This window comes from Haliaeetus albicilla, chromosome 22, assembly GCF_947461875.1.
Source record: "Haliaeetus albicilla chromosome 22, bHalAlb1.1, whole genome shotgun sequence".
NCBI lineage: Eukaryota > Metazoa > Chordata > Aves > Accipitriformes > Accipitridae > Haliaeetus > Haliaeetus albicilla.
Genome location: NC_091504.1, coordinates 16,209,753 through 16,234,300, shown reverse-complemented (window position 1 = coordinate 16,234,300; position 24,548 = coordinate 16,209,753). Strand labels below are relative to the sequence as shown.

General features: G+C 42.6%; 1 protein-coding gene across 3 annotated transcripts in view; it reads right to left on the bottom strand.

Moving 5' to 3' along the window:
* Window positions 1–24,177, bottom strand: part of XYLT1 (xylosyltransferase 1) — a 204,390-nt gene extending 180,213 nt beyond the window's left edge. Inside the window, exon 1 of one of the 3 annotated variants that reach the window (XM_069810041.1) lies at window positions 23,736–24,177. In XM_069810041.1, coding sequence (XP_069666142.1) covers window positions 23,736–23,966 — 231 coding nt within the window. In that variant the 5' untranslated portion in view covers window positions 23,967–24,177. The remainder of the gene's footprint in view (window positions 1–23,735) is intronic. The other 2 variants (XM_069810039.1, XM_069810042.1) reach the window with 2 other exon arrangements.
* Between the last annotated feature and the right edge of the window lie 371 nt (window positions 24,178–24,548).

Sequence of the window (24,548 nt, the reverse complement as noted above, 5' to 3'; positions counted from 1 at the left end):
GAATAAAAAGAAAGCAGTTTGCCTCTGATGATAGCTTCATAAAAGTACTACGACCAATTACATGTGTCAAAATAGCAAAATAGTGGTTTGGAAGAGGCGTTTTGCTGGACAATTTAGATGCAGGGATGAAGAGGGGAAAAAAAAAAAAAGGAAAACTGAAATGTGCTATAGCTAAGCATTTCTTGTTTCCTAAAGTTGAACAGATATTTATGCACAAACCTGCCTTCAAATCAGAAACACATACACTCTCCTCTCTTGGTTTTTTTACTTTGCCTTTTTTACAATACGGACTGATCATTACGTGTAACACAAAAGCCCCTGAATAACCCTGCTGTGAGTGGGGCCTCTCTGTGCTGAATATATAGTAAAATAACATTCCTGCTTCAAAGAAAACATACAAGATCCATAGAGACAAAAGACTAAATGCAGAAAGAAACAGGCACAGAGGCCAGCGAAGGCCACAAAAAAAGGTCAGCAAGAGTAAAACTCATAAGTCCCGTCCCCCTGTATCCAGTATTACCCCTGCAGAGTCAAGAGGTCTCCCAGAAGAGTCTGATCGCTTCTCCCACTCCCAGTAATAAAGTGTAACATCCTCTGAACTTAGGAGACGACACAGGACAATGAGAGAAGCTACTCTTGCATTGTGCAGAACAAAAGTCATCGGTATATAGTCCTCACAAGGCTTAAGTGTAAAGTTCACTTTCTACAGGAATCAAGCACAAAGATTACTCTAATTTAACCACGGTAAAGTTATTGCAGAGGTATTGGACAACTTCACTATAGGGCCTGAACTGTAACTTGTAACATTAATTTGAAATTATTGCTAGAACTAAGAAATTCAAAGTTTAGTAAATTATCGATGCTTTAGTAATCAAAAAAAATTCAGGCTATGAATTCATTTAAAATTATAAAACTAGAGAGCCTTCACATACTATTAATTTATCCATCTTTGGCTGCTTTATCATGAATAGTGATTGATTCAGTATATAATCTTACCCTAAGATAGAACACTGTAAATATGGTTTAAAACTCTATAGAAGATGCTACCAGGTGTAAGGTGGCAGCAAGAACTATTAAAATGGTGAATAAATAATGCATACAGTGGTAGTTTCAGAAAAACTGCCAGATGATAAACTAATAAGGTCAGCACCTCACTTGCTATGTCATCTTGTATTTCTCCAGGTTTACTACAGGACTTAATTTGGGGCATAAAATAATGTGCTTGTCTAACTGCAAGCACATTTTACATTCTAAGAGAAGGCTCTGAGGCCCTTGTATGTAACGTTTTGCTATCATATCTGCCTTTTCAATTTTTTCAAGCTAGAAAGATGCCAACAGGCAACTGGAAATACAGGCACATAAAAAATAAACAAGAGTTACTTTGTGCATCAGTTCCTGTGTGGTTTTAACTGGCATTGCATCCCTACATCTGAGGTGGTACTTCTGATTAGTCATTAGCTCAGCTGAGGTTACCAAGTTCTGCCGTATACCACATATCCTCAACCATAACATGTTCCAAGCACTCCTGACAAAGAAGATACTCAATCTCTTCTTCATGACAACATGCCCTGTTTGGTACTGAGAAGCAACTCACACATTCAGGGAAAAATCTTCTTGAGATCTCTTTAAAAGTGGAGTAAAAAAGCAAGCCAAGAAAGGTGGATCAGTTATTTCTTTGACAAAGAGTTTTTTAATACAGCTTTTAAAAAAAGTTATGATCTTGGTGATGCAGAGAATTGCTGGTCTGTATTAGAAGAATGACTCTTTAGGAATAAAGGAACAACTCCACTTAGACACCTTTGAAGCTGAGGTTAGAAGTAGTCCCAACAAGAAGAAATGAGATTGTATTTCTGTTTGGCCTTCTGGGGGTTTGCTGTGCAGGAACACAAAGCATAAACTGAAAGTCAGACCTGTTTTGCTCTCCTCCTGAGCTTTGACAATCCTAGATTTTTAACCTGGATTTTAAGCAGAGACTTAGCAATCCTTCACATCCAACAACTGCATCAGGAGTGCAGCATGCTGGCAACCCACTGGTTCTGGGCGTGGGCTGGGGAACATGGCTGGCAGGGGACAGAGACTCAAGGTCCAAGACCCAGAAAGAGAGGGAGAGAAGCAAAAGCCTCCCCTTGAGTCCCTACAGATAAATGAAAGTCAGAATAGCCACAGGTTTTTCAGAAGCATGTTTGAATAAACTACCAGACTCACTACAACAGACAGACTACATCCCTTCCGCCCTGGATTTCTGCCAAACCCCCTGCTTGCCCCCAGTAACATTCCCTCTCCCATACTTCTTCTGCCCACTTTGTCTCCCAGCAGCAGTAAGCCACTGCTTCAGGCTAAGGAACTTGCTGGATGCACAGCTGCCCAGGCTGGGAGCAAGCCACGCAGCAGCAGTGGGATATCCAACGGTGAGATGTTTAAAGGTACACTGTTTCTCTGGAGCAGGCTCATGCACACAAGGATAGAGAGTTGTTACAAGGACCAAGGTGCACACAGTCCCGCTCTCAGTAGTGCTACCAAACTTATTCCAGGTTTTCAGACCTCAGAGAAAATCCTCAACATATGTTTTGCAACAATAAAAATGGATAATTTATTTTTAATATTTATTTATAATCTTTCAGGCAATGTCTAATCATGGCAGGATGCTGCTCCTCACTACCTGACAACTTACTTTCTTTAGTAGTGTCTTGTCAACAGCTCCAGAATGGAACTGCTCATTACTACACTGCAGACTCATAATTCTTCACCTCTTATCATCTATATTGCTGATAACTTCCAACAGATTAACAAGACTTCATTTTCCTTCACAGAAACTGAACTGTTTATGCTCCAAACTCCTGATGACACACAAACACTGAAAGGAAAAAAATACAGAAATTGGCAAGAGATGGGTAGAATCCCACTGACAACCTCAATAACCAAGGAGACTGCAAATAAGTAACAATATATCACACTTCTATGCTGTTAAAAAGGTCACCAGATTATCAACATTTGTTTTAGATAGTCAGACTACTTTTCTTTCCAAATTTTTCTTTTATTGTGCTTTCTGTTCCAGCTATATAGAATTTGTGCCAAGGATGTACTTTGTCATGTTGCAAACATGAAGGAAATTTAGTTGGCAGTTTTTGTTACAATCACCAAGAAGAAAAGTTACAAGAAAAAAAAAAAAGCAGGCAGACACCACTTCTCATCTAGAGGAATAGGAAAATGTAAGTATGTTCCTTCAAAAAAAAACCCTGAAGGCTTTGCACAGCTTTAACCTGAAATCAAATGTGACAAAAGCTTTTGGATGTGCTGCAAAAAACTAATAGCAACAATTTTGTTAAGAATCAAAAAGCTAGTTTGTCACAGCAGCACAACTCTGCACACAACCTATACTCTCCAAATACCTGGGCTGTGCACAAATACAAACTTCACCTTGTTATCGGTTAAAGTTCTTTCTCCTCAAGATTCGCTCTCCACAGACATAGTGTCCTCTATGCAACAAAACACAATATTCACTGGGAAGACGTCTAAAGCTGCTTCATGCACCATGGAAGTCCTGCATCAGTCCTTTTATATAGTTACAGGGATGGGCTGACACCCTACTGCCTTTCAGGGAGAGCATTAACCCTTTGATCTCTGACTTTCACACTGCAAGAAATCTCCTCCCCCAGGCTTTTGAACAGGCCATAGGCAATGTGCACATATAAATGTATGTATATGCATATATGTACATACGCATATTTGAGTAAGGCTGGCTGGTTTGTCAACACATGGGGCATAGGGAAAAACATTTATTCTAGATGTATTTGCTTATGCCTTATTTAGGACAAGTGCATTTTGTAAGCAGGGAGATAAATCCCTAAATGCTTTGCATTGGCAAAAGAAACCTAAACATTACCTCAGGATGTCCATGCATCTGCCACTGTATAAATGTCACGTCATCTTTGGCAGTGTGAATCAAAACTGAAATCGATTTTGAGAAAAGAATGTTAAAGGGATCATCAGCCTGAGCTTAGAAAACAAATGTCAAATTGGTGAAATGCTCCAGGTGACTCTGGCTGCAGGCAGTCACTACCGATCACTATTAAGTATTTCAGGTCTTACAGCTGTGCCAGGAGTTTATAACTCAAAGGAGAAAAGCTGGAGCAAACAAGCGTTAAGGTGAAATCTTAACTCCTTCAAAGTAATTGGGAATTTTCCTACCAGCTTCAGAGGAGTTGAGAATTCACAATGGACACTACATATTTAAGGACAATGGAAATTCTCATCTTAATTTAACTCTAAGTGATCTTGAAAAGGTAGGAATTACAAATACCAAGTAGCACAGTGTCCTTGAGCCTAGCTAATAGAAACATTAGCACCAGGTAAAGCTCCTGCACAGTGATGTGGATGAATCACAGATGTATCCAAGGTCAGTATTTGACCTAAATCCTGGACTCCACTACCCCTGTCTCCCCTTCGACATTCCAACACACCACATGCACAGACACATCCTCCTAAGGCCAGCATGGCAGAGGCCACAGAACCCTGCGATATCTGTACTAACTTCTAGTTACCCTAGAGTATCTACTCTTTATTTAAGAGACTTCAACATCAGAAAATTCACTATCTTCCTAAGAAATTGCTTCCATATTTAATTGCTTTTACTATTAATACTGTATATGCTTTTTCAAATACCATACTATATTATGCCACCCTTGTAGGGCACAAACCACAGTGCTCTTTGAGAGATGCACACCCACCCAAAGCTGAAATTTATTTTACAACACTGTTTACAAAATGTAAGAAATGTTCCATACCCTGTTTCCAGTGGCTCGTTTACCATCCATATGAGTAACTACCAGCCTTTTCCTATTACTCGTACTGAAAAGCAACACAGAAAGATGTTTGTCATAAAGCAGCTGGTATCATGAAGAACATACACAGGTGAAAGAAGCAGTTGCCTCGGAAATGGAGGGAAAAAAAAAAAAGAGTGACTGTTTTATGCTGCTTCCTCAGAGAGTTCACTTTGGACTTTTCACAGCCTCAGAAGCATGCTCATCCCTTCTCAGATGGCCTTTGGATTGAGTAAAAGAATATGAACTTAGCGGCTATTTCCTAAAGCACATTACTTAGGACCCCAAGACTTCAGTGACAGCCACTTCAATACATTTTCCTCCAGACACTATTATTATCAAACCTAATTTTTCTAACTGACTGAAAAATGTGCCCCCCATTATTCACATTTCCACTTCTGCTTACAGTGACTTCAGAGCAGACTTTCCAATGTACTTTAGGATAAAAATTCACCTTGGAGTGGAAAGCCATGACAAATTCCTTTGCAGTATTTGCTCTGCTTTTACCCCTAACTTGGTTTGATGAGGACCTTTGAATAAGTTTGGCACAGGATTTGCACTGACTTTCTGCACAGAAGTAAGTGTCAGCTATGGCACAAATATGCCACCAATGCAAAATGGGATGCAAATGAGTAGTCAGACATTAAAAATCAGCCAAATTAAGCAAAGGCTGCATTACAGATGCAGCTAGCAAAATAAACCCACGTTAACGCAACATAAGCCATGATATGTCTCCCAGTACTAGTTTGTGTTGGTTCCTATCACCTCTGACCCCTCCAGCTGTCATCCAAAGAGGAAACTACAGCAACACATTAGATGGAGATAGAAAAATTACTTTTTTTTTTTTTACTCTGATTTAGAGTAAAAACCACAGTTTCTCTCATGGATAACATATCTTATTGTAAATACTAGTTTAAAATTACTCTTGAAGAACATGCTTAAAAATAGCCACTTGCTTGAAGATAAATGCTTCTTTTACTTGTTCTTTGCTTCATTTATATAAAGAATAAATGATAAAAAATATTGGTATTTTGGAACAAGTCATACACTCGGGACTTGGGTCCATAGCCCAGAGTAATTAATCCTCACTTCCTTCCTATGCAGTGGCTTTCAACCATGGTAAAAGCACCTATCAGGTGAACTTCACCAGCTTTGGGAGTGGATCCCAAAGCAAACCCACAGAACAGCACCCTACGTGTGGAATCAAAGTGCCCACGTGGGGACTTAGTATCACGTAAACTACCAAGGTTTAAACTCACACCTTCACTTATTTTGCCATCACTATTGATAAGTCCTTATTTATATTATTCAACATCTAAAAGGACTGTGGGTTCATATCAAATGTGAAGCATTTGCCAAGGTCTCTGGCTGCACAAATAAAAGCTACATGCCAGAAACATGCTTCCAGAGGCAATATGCTAAGTACCAGCTACAAACTCTACAGAGCATGCGAGAAGCGCACAACGAGAATTTCTACAACCATTTGCTTTTGCTATTGATCAAAGGTGGTCCATCTCTGCAAAAAGGGAACAAAACTATGTTACTCAAATGCTTAGAAACAAGAAATGTTCTTTGTTCAGAAAAGGGAGGGAGGAACAGAAGTAGAGATGCACATCAGTAAGAATAAAAAATGAAAGGGAGAGCAGGAAAAGCTGATCTTTAGAAACAAAAAAGGTGCCAGCAGAGAGAGACCAGACACAGACATGAAACCAAGTTTCCATGGTGCATTGAGGGAGAATCCAAACAGAAAGCTCCTCTTTGCACCAGTGATGAATTGTCCTGCAGGTGAATCAGATGTGTTCTGTGGGATGAAGGGTGGCTGAAGTTCAAGCCTCCAGCATTTCTGATACAACTCCGTCAAAGTGCTGGACAGCCTCATACAATCAGTCACATATGTGGGCCCTGGTAAGCAGCCATGCCACAGTGCAGCAATTGAACATGCAGCTGAATGTTTCCATGTGTCACTGCCTTGGGCTACCAGAAACAGCAAGCTCAGCCTGATGTGGGAATAAAGGAGTAAGTTTTCAACGAAAAGGGAGTTGGGGACAACAGCAACAACAGGGTTACCAAGAAGAGTCAGGAGTTAACAGAGTAGTAACAGAAATCAGCAGCTCTGAGACAGTATCATCCCACATGGGTTGTTTCTAACAATTCATGAGCTAGGTGACTAAAGTTATCTTCCTTCCAATAGCAACTGATACCTCTAAAATCCCTGAAATACATGGTCTGAAATAATTAGTAAAACATAAGTCCTCACACACACGTGCCAAGAAAGTAGTCTTTCTTTTTTATAATTTTTTTTTTAAATGCAATCGCAGATCCTGTAGTGACAAGCAGGGTGCTAAGTGGTCAGATTTCTCAGGCTTGCTTTAAAGCCTTAACATACACCTGCTTTACTATACAAGCCATGACCCCATCTTTAGATGAGCTGTGAAAGCTAAGATCAGGGTATCTTGGAAGCACCCTCTGCTGCCAGGGCACATCCACTGTTATCACTCAGGTTCACTGAAGAACTGGGCATTGTTTCTGGCCTCCCCTTCCCACCCGCATCATCAAACTCTGTTCTATAAACCTAGAGAACTTAATCTCGCAAAAAATTGCCTAAACAAGGAAAATAATTGGAAAAAGAGTAGGCAGGGAGGCAGCCTGATCAGTGTAGCAGCAGAGGGTTGTTTTGTTGCTAAATACAGACAGCAACCAATGTGTAGTTATTCTCTTTTGTTGTGTGAAGAAATTTTCTTACAAAATTGTTAAAATTGGCATAACCAGAGTTTAGCCAGAATTAAAACACCTGTAAAGGGTTTCTGTACAGCACGGGCTTTGATTCTGTTTTTACTTGAGTATGAGCAAAAGAGCTGCTCCCCGGAACTGCAGGCAAATGCCTGTTCATACACTTCAGCCCATTCCCCCAGGAACCATGCACAACCTCAGCAGCACATCACAGTGTCCTCGCAGCATTTCCATGTGGTAAAAAAAACAGCTTTTGGGCGAATTTAAACACATCTGGGTAATTCATTAAGTGGTTAATAAACTGCTAACACAAAAAGTATTACTCAGCAAGCCTGTTCAACTTTGCAGGAAGTCTTCTTGAGTAAGACTCAACTGTTTGGTCAACAGATTTCTGCACACAGAAGTTTAAGCTGCAGCTGAGTAATGCCTTTAGCAGTGTAGTCTTATGAACTGTATCACCAGCAAGGAAACATCTGTGCTCATTTTGTTTATTCAGCTAGCTTTAGAGCATTAGGGATAATAGAAAAGCTTCTTCTCAAGGACTTAGTGCTCACAACTCAGCAGCTGGAATGGCCAAAGGTTTTTGGGTTTGTTGTTTGTTTTTTTTTTTTTTACCCTTCATACACACACAAAAAGACTACTTAAGGAGATTGGTAATCCTGCAAGAAATATTAGGCCTGCAATACATTAGATATGTTCAGAAGATACTCATATTTATGTTGAAATATGCAAACCAAAGGACTTCCTAAGTATCAGTGTTGAATCCTTAAAAATAAAATGTGCATGAGTGAAGCAGCACAAGCTTCCACTAACAGCAAGTGAACACTGGGATGCAGGAAATGTCGCCTTCCACCAACTACCTCCAGGCTGAGCACAGGTTTTAGGCAGCAAATCTGTGCAGCTCACAGAAAAATTATCCTGATTACAGATGTAGCAGAAAGAAGACAAAATGGGTTCCCTCCCACCAACTGCTCTGAAAAAAACAGCTGCTGCAAGGCGAGCCAGGCACAACCCCAGCCAGTAGCACTAGTAACGAAATCTAACTGGCAAGTGGTTACCATCACTGTCCAGACCTGGACCATCTTTCCCACCAAACCAGAGTCTATCAGACAGCTGAAACAGAAGGGTCTCTTCTCTTGTGGCAAGAAAGATGCTAGCACAACCCACCTGCGTAGGTTAAGGGCTGGCAACTGTTTTATCAACAGTCATTTTTATTTTTGGCTCAAAGTCAAGACTCTGAAACTGAAACAAAGAGAACTTGTCGTCTTTCTGGGAGACCTGCACAGGAGTACAGTGGGCACACACCTAATACACAGAAGCTGTATAAAACAGCTGCTTTTTGCACTGGTATTGGAATAAGAATTTGTTACAGCAAAGTACCTTTATCTATGCAGTCTCCTTAGTCACAGCCAACAGATATTGTGGCAAAAAAAATATTTTATGCTTTTCATCAAATACACCTTCCCTTTTGTATTCCCCAGTAAGTCACTTGTCAGGTTATGAACACCCCTTAAACCCTCAAACTCCTTTGGTTGACTGGTCTATCAAGGATAGTTGCCTTCCCAAAAACATATCAGATAAGGATGTTTGGCAAATATTGTCTCTCAGTGCAGCTTTAATATGCATGTTTGTAGTCTGCCAGTTCACACAAACCAGTTCCACTATCCAGTGACTTAGTCCTTCTGCTTGACTAACGGGGAGCAGAGACAGCCAGCCCTGTATTTTCCTCCTCCACAAGAAGGCCATACAAGCAGCACCCTGCAAAGCTGGGAGTTGAATCTACATCCAGTTGCTGCCACACAGACAGACACAGCACCCTTCTTCTAGATCTGAGGTTTTGTTTTACTTTTCATCAAAGTTAGACTCATAGAATCATAAAATCATTTATGTTGGAAAAGACCCTTAAGATCAAGTCCAACCATTAAAAACACCACTAAGCAAGCGTTAAAGCTGACACACTGTACAAGCTGATCAGAACACAACACTGTCCTTCCACATAAATGTTTGCGGTTTAACCTAACACTGGCTGATCCCACGCAGACCACCACATATGAGTAATTTGGGTATCTCCTTAAGTAGGGATCAATACATTTAAATTAAATTCTAACACAGGTAATCCACTTGAATACAAAGCAGGCATTTTAAACCCATTCAGAAGCCCCACCCCCTCCTTTCAAAGCTGGCCCAAAGAAGTCCACCAGTAAACACTTACTGAAGCGTATGACCTCTTAAAACTGACTGAGAGTATCAGAGGTAAAGCATAATGCAACCTGGATGGATTTAACACAACTTCCATCAACATAGTATTTCCATGCATCAAGCATAATGCAGAACTCGGAGTCCAGTCCTCCTGCATGAGCATCTTCAGTAATTCAGCACAGGATGAAATCATTAACATTGCACAACTTAGAAAGAGACCCAACAAGGCCAGCAGAATACTAAGGGCCTTTAAAAAAAAAAAATTAAAAAATCTTGAATTACAAGTTTCAGCACTCCTAAAAACACTAAAAATGGACAGTGATTGTTAAATAATTCCACCACTGCCAACAGAAACATACAGGAACTCAAGTTGTACCTGTCCAGCCCCATCAATCTCTCCTGTCATGGGTAATCTCCATTCAGAACACAGAACAGGAATGGAAAGTTAAAAGAATGTTGTATATTATTTTGATTTTAAGTTACTGCTTAACAGGAATAATCATATCAGATTTATATCAGTTTTAGGTTTTACAGAACCAGTATTTATAAAACCCACTTAAAGAAGTGTCACTATCAAATACTTCCTTTTTTTTTTTTTTTTTTTTTTTAAATATCATGGAACACTTTAGGACATCAGAATAACCTTTATTTTAAGGCTCTTTTCAGTTTAACAACTTAAATGAATATGCAAAAGCTACATAAAAAAACCCTTACACAGTCATATTCATAAGACTATTGTTGCCTCATTTTATATCCAAGTCTGCACTCCAGCTCCTAGTGAAGACACTCAGTGGCTCTGAAGACCTACGGGTTATTCTCAGTGTACTGTATTACTCAAGTTCTTTCACACCTATGTCTTCATCCTAAAGCAAACATATAAGTACACTGAAAAAGGTGAAATTTATTCAGCAAAGGTGTCTCAAAATTAGTACTGTACAATAATCTCTGACACATCATGCTTACACAGAATAATGATCAAAGTCTGAGCTAACACTAAACGTGAAGATTTTCAAAAGTGACTGGCTACTAAAAAATCACAAACTTGATAAAGTGTTGACTTGCCAAGTCCTGGGCTCACTGAAACTGGATACTGCAAAAAGCAACAGTCAGTCTGTTGGGCAAATCACCCAAATGGGCAACTCCTGTTTACATTAATTGGCACCAAGACTCACAAATATTTGACCACTACGGAATACAGGTATGCATGCATGCCTCTTTTCACATAAGAATTGCAAAATCAAGCCCTGAATACATTTTACCCTAGTAAACAGGGAGGGGGGAAACCCCAAAACCACCAAACCACCAACTCTCTACTAAAGAAATTATTCAAACTCCTGTAGCATCTCTACATCACTATGAAACTACCATCCTAACCATAACAACAGATTTAAACATTTGAGGATACATTTTGCTGTCTGCAGGAAGCATAAAACAGGTGAATGCTGCAGCAGTGTTTATTTTAAGCAAACAGGAAACAGTCTTTCAAACCAGACAATTACAAGTTAGGAAGAAAACAGCTTACCATTGACAGCAAGCAAGGAAAACAAAAATAAACAAATTTATTCAAAGGAGAAACAGTGTTCCATAATGGAGTTACTATTTACCAAGTGTCTAATAGAGACCTGAAATACTTTCCTCTCCAATTACCTTAATCCACCTCCTAAGCAACTGTGCTACCAACACGGTCCCACCTGAGCTACTGAAGTCACCGCCGTAACTCCCAGCGACTTCAAACTAGACCTTGAACCAGCCTCTGCAACCACTGAGAAAACCTCCAGAAACAGGCGTGAGCTGTTCAAGAAGGAGGAAGAAGTTAATACACAAGACCATGTTAAAACTAACAACAAAATACAAACATTTACTAACAAGTAAAACAAACAGCACCTTGCTCATTGACTACCAAAGGCTTCAAAGCACTGAAGAGGTTTGTTTAGGTAGCAGACTTCAGATCAAAGCCTGGCTAAGTCTGATAACTAAAATGGAAACACAACCTGAAGTTGAATCCAGGATAGTACGAAATTCAAGGGCGTCCCTTCATTTATCCCTTCCAAGTGACATACACTTCACAAAGAGAAAGCATCTACAGCATAGAACCTGAGTGTTGAACACTCATTTACAAAATTCCAGTGGCACTTCAAAAGCAACAGAAGGCTCCTTCAGTTGTTGAGATGTCCACGTTGTCCAAATAGGGTGTCCTTGAAGAACCATTTGACCTGTGATACCCTTATTTTCCTCTGCAATTACATTCATTCATGGGTCCTTGATATGAGAATTACTGCAAATTTACATCAGTGCAACTAGATAGAAAGTGAAAATCCCCCGAAGGACTTAAACTACAGAATGCAATATCCTATTGGTAACATTCTGACAGCATGAGATCATTGTTCAGTCTGACAGACTGGTGATGGTACCAGAATGGAGAAAAAACAAAACTGCCTTAAATAACTGTCAAATTTGTCTGAACTCTAGTAAAGCACTTCTTATGTATTTGGCTGTATAAAGGCAAACAAATCCTATAACCTAACTTTAACATAAAATACCTTTGAGTCAAATTCTACTGTGTGGAATTTGTGCATAAACCCATGGATCCCACAGCAACTGCAGAACCAAAGTCACAGGCTACATGAACCTACCCAAAATGCCAAATAAACCTTGCTCTTTCTCTGCATCAACTACCTCTCAAAATGAGCACTTGTTAGGAGATTCACTTCTGGAAAACTCCTGTGCTCTGAAAGCATGATAAATGCACTTAGATTTATTTAATTTTTAAACTGGTTGTGCTCCCACAGAGCTTTACAGCTGACCTCTAACTTTCTGTTCTTCCCCATACAGAAACTGGTCCTGCAATTTAAAACCTGAAATCTCTTTCTACCCATTTCAAGTGGCATTTTGCTGAAGCCCTAAGCAGGGGGAGCAAGCATCCCAAAACTCACACTCTAGATGCCCACTGCAGCTTCACACAAGGTGGGCAGGCAATGGACAGTGCTGTTTGCTTTTTTTAGATATCCAGGGATGAGAAAAAAATCGACTTTGAAAGAAACCAAACTGAAAAATACCTTATTTTATAACTGGGGCTTGGGGGTGAGGAGGGGAAATCACTGTTTACGCTGTCTGGAAAATGAGCATGTTTGAGGCCATCTTTTTCTAATAAATAGTCATTAATCACTTCCAGTCACTTAGCACAGGAGGTCATGCAGTGGCAGCCTGGCTAGTGGAAATGTTTAATACTGAATTAGATTAGAAAGGCTCAGGGAAGTGTCATCATAGCTAGAGCGCTACCTGCTAATGGTAACTTTCCTTTGGTTTCAATATTATCAGGGCCTGACCTGGGCTTTTGGGAACAAGATGACATAAGCTTGCTATGAAGTCGCAGACACAGCAAACGTCACCATACTAACTAGAGAAAGCCAGACAGCCTTGAGCTTATTACACCATTTTATCACTGTACTGCTGTAAAATACTACCACCTATTTTGATCATATCTCTGTTGTTAGAAACACGAACACAAGGATGATATCAGCCTGTAAGGCAGACTGTGCAGAAATCTCCAGCTCCCTCCTATGGGGAGCCGTGTAGCACATGGGCACTGCCACGTACTGGCACATGACATGCCAGAAATACAGACACGAACATCCTCATCTGCGTGCACAGAGCTAAAAGAGCAGGATTCAGATGGTTTTATGAGAACATTTCATAATCCTCCTCCCGCCACCCCCTACTCAGCAGCTCAGTCAGAGCCAACTACAGTTATAATTATCACCATAATTATTATTTTAATAAGAACCAATGACTTATCAAAATATTGTGCTGAAGACTTTGCCAAAAAGCTAGTTCATTCCTGAGGTACTGCTCCATGTATGCTGCTAGCAGACAGCACCTCCAAGTTTCTATTTATGCAACCGAGTGACTAAACTCAATTCAAGTGAATGCCAAAACGTAAGCAATTTGAGGCACAGTAGCTGTGCAAAGTATTATTATTCTCCTGGTGTATACACACTAACAGCTTTGTTTACTACATTTACTCCTCTTCTGCTTGTTTGCTTGGGTTTTACATACTGTAGGCCAAATTGCTGAACTTCAATGCCTTAAGGTAGCTACCTGAATCCATATTTACATATTTAAACATCTGTGTCAGGCATCCATAGAAAGTTTTAAGTGCATAAGCAAGCCTATAGGCATCTAAGTCAATATAATTAGGTGCCTAGATTTATCTTCAGCTACCCAAATGTGGACCTCTACAGGCAACAAGTTGCTATTTTTCCTGAGAGTATTTTTTTCTGCCAGGTATTATTAGCTTGATAACAGATTATTTTTTCTTCACATGCTTGTTCAAGATGACCCCAATCCAGATCTCTGGTAACATTCCATTTCTACACAGAAGTCCAATTCAAATTTTCATGATTAGCAGATGGCCATTTAGCTAGTTACAGCTCCAAGTACACTGCCACATTGAGGAAAAAGTCCCCCCGTTAAAAAGATAACTAATGACCCTGATAGCTGTGGGGCTCTTCATCAAGGATGGCCAGTTGTCATCCCGCTAAGTTTACAGATAGAACACGTGACACAAGGACCCTACCTGCCTCTATGACATGCAGTTGTACGTTTCTGAAGAACCAAAAATTTGCCATGGAAATGTCTTTTTCAGGTTTGTCTGTTCATCTCCCAAGTAAGGGTCAACAGGCTGGATATAGTTTCAGGGAACTCGCATCACTTGAATCAATACAGCCATGACCTCCATCGCTTTTTCTTTCAAAGAAGATGTTTTAACTGAACCATGTGTCCTCCTGAATCAAGGAGTGCAATTATAAAGAACAAAACTAACTACAAACAGGCTGAGTTTTAAGAACAAAAGGAAAGACCTCTCAGAAATTCAGAGAGCATGAAATCCAAAACTCACCATTAAGAAGTCAGCAAAGAGCATCAACTCCAAGAAAAATACTAGGACTCCACCAACATAACTGAACCAAAAAGCACATCTAAAGGGCAAGCAAAGGCTGCAGTATGAAGTAAAAATGAGTGTCCATGACTCATTCAACCAAATCCAAGAACTAGTCGTTCAGCTTTGTGGAACTGTTTTAAACAAGCATCCCACTTACTCTCTAATAATATAACAGAACAGCAATAGAGCAGTAGCTTGAAAACAAAGTATATGTGGGAAGCATTCAAGATCTGACCTCAGAGTCAACCACACACTAGTGTGAAATCTTTTTTAGCTAACCTTTTTTACCAAACTGATATTCATTTATTGTGAAGTTTGATTTCATTACCACAAAAAAATGAAGCCAATTATAGATGTGCTATAAATAGTTCATCCCTTGGAGGAATCCTCTAATCATCTCTAAAAATAAGAAGTCACATGATTTAAGTGTCCTGCACTGACCCTTTTGGTACTTCACATAAAAGGATGAACTCAGCAAGGTTACACCATATATAAGTTTAGGCAACGTTCCATGTTGCTCAATTTTTATATCCACACAATTAGAAAGTCTGGTCTTTTCACTTCAGCTCATACTCAAACTCAGTAAAGCATTCAGTCCTGTATCTGATGTAAAGCTTGGGAGTAACTCCATAGGAGGTGCAGGTCCACAAGGTATCGAGACCATTTTCTCCTTCCAATTGAAGCCTGGAAATCTCTTTTACCTGCCTGAAAACAGCTGGGCAGCCAATTTATAATACTAGCCTCTTGCTGATTTCTTTCTTGATCCATCCACACTAATCAATCCTTTGACTCATCCTACCCTTAGGCTGGATAGTGCCAATCACAGAAAAATTCTGATCAGTGAGTGGAAATCACTGAAGAAGAGTTTGTGGAAGTCCTGTGCTGAAAAGGTCCCTGATGTAATACTGCAAAAGTTACGCTCGTGACTCTTGTTAAGTGCTAGCAGCTATACTTGCTATTCAGCCTGTAAGCTCTTCAAGGCAGGGACCTTTCCTCACATTTGTCTGTAAAGCTTCTAGTGCCCAGATGGTGCCATACAAATGAATAATAATTATACTTCCATGTAGACCATTATTGTGCGTAATGTAAATTACTTTCACTGATCCAAGAGGAAATAATTTTCTCATTTTGAAATGAAAAGAGAGAGTAAAAATAATGATTACTTGTTTGACGCTATTATTATAACAATAATTACATTTATGGGTCCAGAATCCTCAGCTGGTCTGTACTGACTTTAATGGAGCTATGCCAATGCATGGCAGCTGACAAGCTGGTCCCAGTCTTTGCTGAAGATCTCAAACTATTTCACAAGGACTGATTACTTCAAACCAACACCACTTCCATAAAGATGGGAAGTTAATTAAGCACACTTTGCAGACTGGGGAAGAAAAACAACAGACCTGGTGTATGAAGGAATGGATTCCTACACAGCAGGTATCTGAGCATCACTGCCTCGGCCCCCCTCCCTCGCCAGTGCAGAGGAGCAGGCTTTTGCAGAGATTCAGACCTCAAGCAAGCTGAATTGCCTTCTGGAGGCACTCATCTCTCTCTATTCATTAGAAGGCCTTAGACTGCCTGAACTTAGCAACCCAGTGTTTGTGAGATTCAGCCCCGGCTTAAGTGCTCAAAAGGGGACAGCTGCACCAAACGTGAACGGGACAAATAAAGTTGGAACCTGCCAAGCCTCGGCTCCTCTGGAGGAATAAAAACCAACAAAACACAATTATCAGACCAAAGAGGACTAGTCTGGATAGTCAATAACTGAAAACCCCAAAACTACATGTCACTTTTAGCTATGTGGCTCTAAATGCTTTGCTACAGATGTCAAGAGGTTACTGATGGGAGAAGGCAACCAAGACTCCGACCTTCCCTGCTCCCACTGAGCACTCTCCTGTTCAACACATACTCTGAGGCACAGCATCAAAGGCCTACCATTACTTAAAAAATTAAGAGGGACTGAGGCTCCCAAGTCTAAAAATCAGACTGGAACACTTGAAAGTGCTGCTACTCATAAACTGCACTAATAAAAGCAGTTACACGTGCCAACACTCACGCACCCTGTGAGTATCTGTGCAGGGATGCTCCTGCATCTGCCCAAATCAGACACCCCATCGGCCTAAATTAGAAGAAAAAAATACAGGACATTGTAGCCCATTTAAAGAGTCGCTGTAAAAGCTCCAGTGAAGTGCCAGAGCTAATTTTAACACTGTAAAGAAAAATCAGGAAGTATTTGATTAAAATTAATCCTTGAGGTTATATAATTTGACTGTTCCTACAAATTAAGTTCACTTCATGCTTTCATTGTACTCCTGTCCCTTCATCAAGCTCTAATAAGATGCTATATCACATATCATGGACTTTCAATGCTGAAGGGAAAAAATATTTTGAAAAATATTTCTCAATACAGCTGAGATGTGGCAGGTAATGAGGGCCTTTTACACCAAAAAGTACCCACTTTGCAATAGCTGACAAGAAATAAATGGGATTTGTATGTCTCCTGTACAACAGCTGGTCTTCTCTTGCTAAAAAAATGAAAACGCTTCTGTTTCAAAGGGAACATCTGCAAAATCCCATCATACATTAAAGAATAAAAAACCAACACAACAAAAAATACACCAGTGGCCTGAAAAAGACTTCCGATGGCACAACCAATTAACATAGATCCATTTCATATAATACCTTCCCACATCCCCACAGAGAAGATGCTTAACGAGGTAACTGCTGTAGGAGTCCATCAATCTAATCTGGTTCTAATACTCTTCTTAAATAATGCATACATTAGTTCTCTGTTACTGAAAAGATTTGTTTGTTTTATTAACATGTGCCTTGTTAAGTGCTAAGGCTTCGTAAAAATCATTATGCAGCTTCTAGCTGCAGATGTATTGTCTCCCCCCCTTCCCATTACAAAATGATTAGTTGTCTCCATTCTCCTTTTCAATTGTTATAAAAGCTATACTGCAGCATGATTAAGCTCTCGTTAACTAGCAAAACTGTACTTAACGGTCAAGTCAGTACTATGGACCCATTCTCTAAGAAATATATGATTTCTAGCCACATAATAGCTCGATGCCATTAATTTTATTGATGACCTAAGGTACCTTAACTAAGCTGTTTCACTGAGACCAACAGGTGTACTAAAACAAGTGAGGACCCAGATTCCAGAGCTTGATTCACACCAGATTGAAGTTTAACACGTAAATGATTAGTTCACATTAAGCTCCCTTGCACCTTTCAGGTCTGGAAATTTTTCTGGAAACCTTCTTCCCCTCATTTCTTGTGTTCAGAGATGAAATTAGTGAGGCTACACATCCATATCAACAAGCTACTTAGAAGGGAAGATGTTTAAATAGGTACCATCTGGTTGTGTCATCATATATGGAACCTATACATTCATCGATTTAAGCAAAAAGTATAAATTAGGGGTGAAATAATTCTTTTTTTCTTGAAAACTCTTTTGTTTTCTGGAGCTTAACAGATTGTTTTATGCTTAAGTGCAATTTTGCAGAGTGAACTCCCAACGACAACACTGAGTCTTCCAGCAGTAGCTCAGTTCTTCACCCAAGGCAGAAGCTCTCTCCTTCGATGCCCACCTTGCTACCACCCCAGTGCAAAGCTATGCTTTAATGCAGGTGCTATACTGAAACCTGTGCACTGTGCAGAAACTCACTTATTAAGTACCTCCCACATGGATAACACACTGATGCTCGGCAGAGGGTAGGTCCAGGCTGTGTGTTTGTTTCTGGTAAAAAAGTACTGGGAATCCACCTGCAGAATCTAAACATGACAGGGGCAAATACTCTTCCAAACCTGAAAAAAAACACCAAGCTTCGCTTGATACACAAGGTGAATTCTGCACCGTTCTTACTTTGGGGAAGCGTTTGGAAAAGACAGGGGGAAATATTTGATGGATAGACTTTACAGAAAGTGGAGTAAATTTTCCTAGGTTTTCTTTGCTGTACGATTCCCCTAGTTTTCTCCAGTATTATGGAGTTGCTGCTACTTTGCCTTCAGTTACAACTGATCATAGTTTTTATAACTGTTTCCACTGAGTAGAGGAGCAGCTGGATGCCTTTCCTAGTTTCAGTAACCAACAGATATTACAGAGTTTAGGCAGACATTACAATAACTTTTGGCTTCCTGCATCTTTAACCTGGTGGAGCTCAGTATGCATCACCAGGAGGTAATAAGGTGTCATGGCTTAACCCCAGCTGGTAACTAAGCACTGCACAGCCGCTCGCTCCCCCCTCCCCACCGTGGGATAGGGGAGAGAATCAGAAGAGTAAAAGTGAGAAAACTCGTAGGTTGAGATAAAGACAGCTTAATAAGCAAAGCAAAAGCTGCACACACAACCAAAGCAAAACAAGGAATTCATTCACTCCTTCCCATCGGCAGGCAGGTGTTCAGCCATCTCCAGGAAAGCCGGGCTCCATCACACCTAACGCTTACTTGGGAAGACAAACGCCGTAACTCTGAACATCCCCTCCTTCCTCCTTCTTCCCCCAGCTTTATATGCCGAGCATGACGTCACATGGTCTGGAATATCCCTTGGGTCAGTTTGGGTCAGCTGTCCCAGCTGTGACCCCTCCAACTTCTTGTGCCCCGCCCCCCCCCCCCCCCAGTCTCCTCTCTGGTGGGATGGGGTGGGGTGAGGAGCAGAAAAGGCCTTGACTCTGTGTGAGCCCTGCTCAGCAGTAACTAAAGCATCCCTGTGTTATCAACACTGTTTTCAGAGCCCCATACTAGCTACTGTGAAGAAAGTTAACTCTACCTCAGCCAAAATCAGCACACAAGGAAGGAACAAGGACAAGAAGGAACAGGAAAGAAAAAATAACCTGCTTGAGCCAATTCAGCTGACCAATCCATGGAGGAACAGTGGACCCAGCCTCACTCTCCACATTCCCAGAAGAAGAGATACCACATCTCCCACTACAGAAATGAAAATAAGGAGGAGAGGCACTAGTGATTCTCAGGACTGTCCTCCCTAGCTTAACTTCTGCTTGGAGTTAAAACACATAATCTTCACTGTCCCCAAACACACAACAGTTTCTTTTCATTTTACAGTTCTAGACATTTTGAGCTATTGTTTGGTTCCTTTGACAGCTTCATGCTGAAAGAAACACACATTTTTTTAAAATGAATACACAAAATTTCAGACTAAAGAAATGCTCTGCTCCCACACCAGCAGGCAAGAGCTATATTTCACTCAACTGACACAGTAACAATGCTCTGGCATTTTTACTTTATGGTAAAACAGGCAGTAATGAAAACCCAGTGGTGCCACGAGCCATGAAGGAGCATTACGTACCCACAGACATTGCCTTCAATGCCCAATTCCAAGGCAGAGGCCACAGCTGAGTAACGTGAGCACATCACTGCGACACACAACTGCCTCACAGTGCAACACTGGGCGTGAGCTAAGACCACAGCAGATGCTCTACTGTCACATCCCTCTCATCACCAGCAGCCCTGAAGCACGGATTTGCATTCCTCCTTCTTCCTTTTGGGCTCCCCAGACACAACATCCACCAACAAGTCCCTTCCACCATCATTAGCAGGCTGCATTAAAAAAGCCTGAGACTAAGCAGGATGCTTATGGTATTTTCTCAAAAAGCTGTTGCATGCTCTTCAAAGATAAAGACCCTTACATAAAAATCAACCTATTCTCAGAAGGTACCTGAATTCTTCCATGCTTTCAATGCTTGAGTTTTGTTGAACGAATAAAGCTTCTACGAAGGGTGCTGACAAGCTGCAAAAATCATACGTGGTTGCAAGTACCCACTGAAATCACCGTTACCGATACAATTCGTACTACTTTGAAGATATCTACAAGCTCGTTTAATTAAATATGGAACAACTGCAGGAAACTGCTTATGAGTAATGAAAGCTCCAGATGTAGCTGGCCAGGGGATCCAGCACAGTAAATGTTTTCAGTTGCAAAATAGCTCAAGTCCAAATTGTTTCTTCCTGCCAAGCTGGCAATTCATATTCAATTATGCACAGGTACAGGGGCAACATTTTTTACTATGGTATGATGTTATTTCATTTTCCAAATGAAATTGTTTATTACATGTATCTGACAGCATTTAATAAAAATCTAAACACCTCTTAAACACCTGGTTCAAAGAATTACATTTCTTTTCCCACAGACACAAGTTACCAAATCCTCACGCTACTTAACTTATGTCCAGCTCAGTAAAGTAAAATACATACCACCATTTCAGTCTTGTACATAGGTCAGAGACAAAGAAAAAACAAGATAAATAAAAACACTATAACCTCATATGGCAGCTTTCAGACATAGGTTTGAGAAGCACTATCTTCTGCAAAGTGTTGAAAACCTGATTTGCGTAACTATTTAGTATAAAGACTCTTATAAAGGCAGTTAGCAGGGTGCCCATGTGTTAAACACTCTTCAAAATGAAAAATGTGATCAAGTACTATGTCACAGACAAACATTTAGCATCTTTCAAGGAAATACTCCTCAAAGACATATTGAACACACCACTCCATTAACAGATCAAACACACATTAAAATTAATATTCGTTTTTGATTAAAATGCAAGACTGAGAAATCTTTGAAAAATCCTTGGAGGGTCTCTCAGATGCGCTTAACCCAAAGACATTTGGATATAATGGTACTACTGTATTCACACCAGCCAGTTTCTCCAACTGCTGCAAAACAATTTAAGATACACAAACTATGGGAAACTTGGACTGAGAAGGATAATAACTTTGCTCAGGCATTATAGAAATTGCATTGTAATATGGAAACAAAGCAACAGGAGAAAGATCTTCTTTCGCACAAATTCCGTATTGCACAATGCCATTAAACAGAGATTCTCCTCATGAACTGAGTCTGAAATCAAAACTGGGCCTGCCTCAGAGACAGGCAACATAGGTAGGGTTAGATAAATCAACATTTGCATGTCGGGAGTGCTTGGGAACTTCACCTACCAATTTAAGCTAGCTGCCAGGCTGTTAAGGCAGAAATCTGCACAAATCCGATTTCCCCATCACTTTTCCACCAAGCACACATTTTAATCAATAGACGGATGCTTAAGTGTGGGGGTTTGTATTCTGACAAAGTAATTTTAAGGATGGCGGCCACTTCCCAGTGCGTAGGTTAAGCAAAGCCACAAGTACCATAAAGTCATCTTGAAGAAGTATTGCTAAATCACCTCGACAAAGCACTCTGTCGAGCACACTGCCACTTGTCTTGAGCCTTGTTTGGGGTTTGTGGGACAGCCCAGTGTGATCCACACTAGTCATTTAGATAATGAGGGGAAAATAGGTACACTCAGCATGTGTTTTAAAAAATGTTTTCTATTCGGAACCCCAGTGCTCCATCTTTAGGTCTTCGATCAAATCTGTATGCACAAAGGCATGATTCATAACTGCCAGCATCAAAATGATCATATCTGCATCCGCGTGTCGCCAGCACAGAAACAATTAGCGCTCGGCCCCGAACTCGGCATTTGTTCCAACGCACCGGGTGCAAACCGGATGCCGTGCCAGGACGTTTGTAGGACGACCACTAACAGCACTTGTTCTGATGCTGCCCCAGAGCTCACAGAAGAGGATTATTTCCTAGAAAGCCCAGCGAGCTGGGGAGCAGGGCTGGAGCCCCAGGTGCTGCCTGCCTGCTCCAAGCCCCCCACCTGCCTGGGTACCAGCACCGCCCAACCTTTGATATCCCTCACTGGAGAGACCAAGAGAGAAAAAAGCTGAAGAATGAAAGACAAAAGAATAAAAGACTAGACAGATAGGAAAAGAGGCAGAGGTCAGAGTGCTGGAGGAAAAATAGTGGAGCCTGAATAGTTACATTTATGAACACATAAGTACCAAGATAAGATTACATGTAGAGACAAAAATTGAACTCAGTAAGCAAGAATTTTAATTTTCACATCTAGAAAGCACAGCAGGATCTGCACACACCGGATGGGTGCATACTACCTTTCAGAAAAGTTGTCCCAAATGTTAGTGACAGAACACTTGTGTGCTCAGGGCACAGTTCTCGGCAGCCTTTCTGTGGCCGAAACACCCACAGTCATTTATGAGGGTAAATCATCTCTGAGCCTCAAGCTCTTGCTTTCTCAAGATGTAAACAGAAACAGACAAAAATATGCATGCATAGTTTAAGAGGCAACACTTACTTAACATAAGCCTACTGCTAAAGGAATTAAATGAAAATCAAAGGAAGCTTCTCCTGAGCTGAAGAATACTACATACCGGTTGTACACACCGGCACGCATTTCCGAGGTTTGTGTCAATTGACCACGAACACTATTAATTTGCTTTTTCACGCGCCCATTAAAAAATCCAGAAACGCAACTGGCAATAGGGCCAGCTTTGCAATCCCTTGCGGTTCCAGGCCTGAGTCGTTTAAATGAAAACTGGGGAGTCTGCAGAAGAAAATGGTACGAGGTAGGGCAAGAGGGTACACAGTTCCAGTATCCTTGAATTTTTAGCGGTTAAAAGAAACGATTGCATTAGATTTCATTGCCTGTCACCTACTGGGCCTGACAGAGCGGTGCAATAAAGAATAGCGCCCTGTGCGGTTTTCAGGTGGAAAAGATAAAGTAGCAGTAAAACAAACCCTTAGGAAGGCATCGGGCAGACGGCTCTCCAGCGAAGTTCGGGGATACCGAAATGCCCGCTGCGGAGGCAGGCAGAGCCGAAGGGGCACTGGGGAGAGGAGAGGGTCCCACCGACGCGTTTTCTGGCGTTGCAGCCGCGGCCCACGGGCGCTCCCGCCGCACGGCCCCTCCGCCGTTGGCCGTGCAGCCAGGACCCCGGCCGCGGGTGGGAGCCCACGCGGCGGGACCGGACCCGCACCGCGGCACCTGCGCGGCGGCGGGAGGCGCCCACGAAGCCGGGGGGAGGGGGGGGGTACGGGGGGGACGGGACGCGAGCCCCGCGGCGACCGCGCCTCGCTCGCCCCAACTTCCCCGCGCCTCCCGGGCGGCCCCCTCCGCAGAAGTGCAGCGAGACGCCGTGAGACTGGGGCGCAGCCGCTGCCCCTCCCGCCGCCCCCCGCCCGCGCCTACCATCGCCTTGCCGTGCGGGGCGGCGGGTCCGCGGCGCTGCGGGTGCGCCCGCTGCTCTCCGCCGCGGTCTCGCTTCTCGCGGCCGGCGGCGCCGCCGCGCTGCTCCTCGCCGGCGTCGAGGGAGGTGAAATTCCAGACGAGGAGGGTCTGCAGGAGCAGCACGGTGAGCGCCGCCACCAGCGCCGAGCGGGAGCGCCGCGCCAGCCGCCGGGCGCACGGAGCGGCCACCATCTTCGCTGCTGCCGCGCTCCCGAGAGCCGCCGCATCCGCCGCGGCACGGAGTTTTCAGCCGGGCAGAGCCAGACGTCAGCAGGAGGAGGGCGGAGGTGGGGAAGGAGGGAGGGAGGGAGGGAGGGAAGGAGAGAGAGGAGGGCGGACGGACGGACGGAGGAGGTGTGCGCGGCGCGTGGGGATGGGGGAAGCCGGCGGGGAGCCCGGGCGGCGCGGCAGCCCGCGGCCGGGCCAGCCCGGGGCGAGGGGTGGGGTTGGCGGAGGAAGAGGAAGGACGAGGAGGAGGAGGGTGGGCTGGGGACGGGGGAGGAGCGGCAGCGGGGGGCTGCTGCTGCCGCCGGCGGGAGAGCCCCGGCCCTGCGTGAGGCGAAGGGGCCGGGGCGGGGCGGGGCGGCTCCGCGCCTCACGGCGGGCGGGAAGGCGGGAGAGGAGAGAAGAGGAGAGGAGAGGGGAGGGGGCGGCCGGCGCCGCGGCGGCCGGGGCGGGCGGCGACTGCCATCTTCTGAGGGAAAGCTGCCGCGCGCCGGCGGGCGGGAACCGGGCGTGAGGCGACGGGCGCGAGGCGCGAGGGTGCCGCCTCAC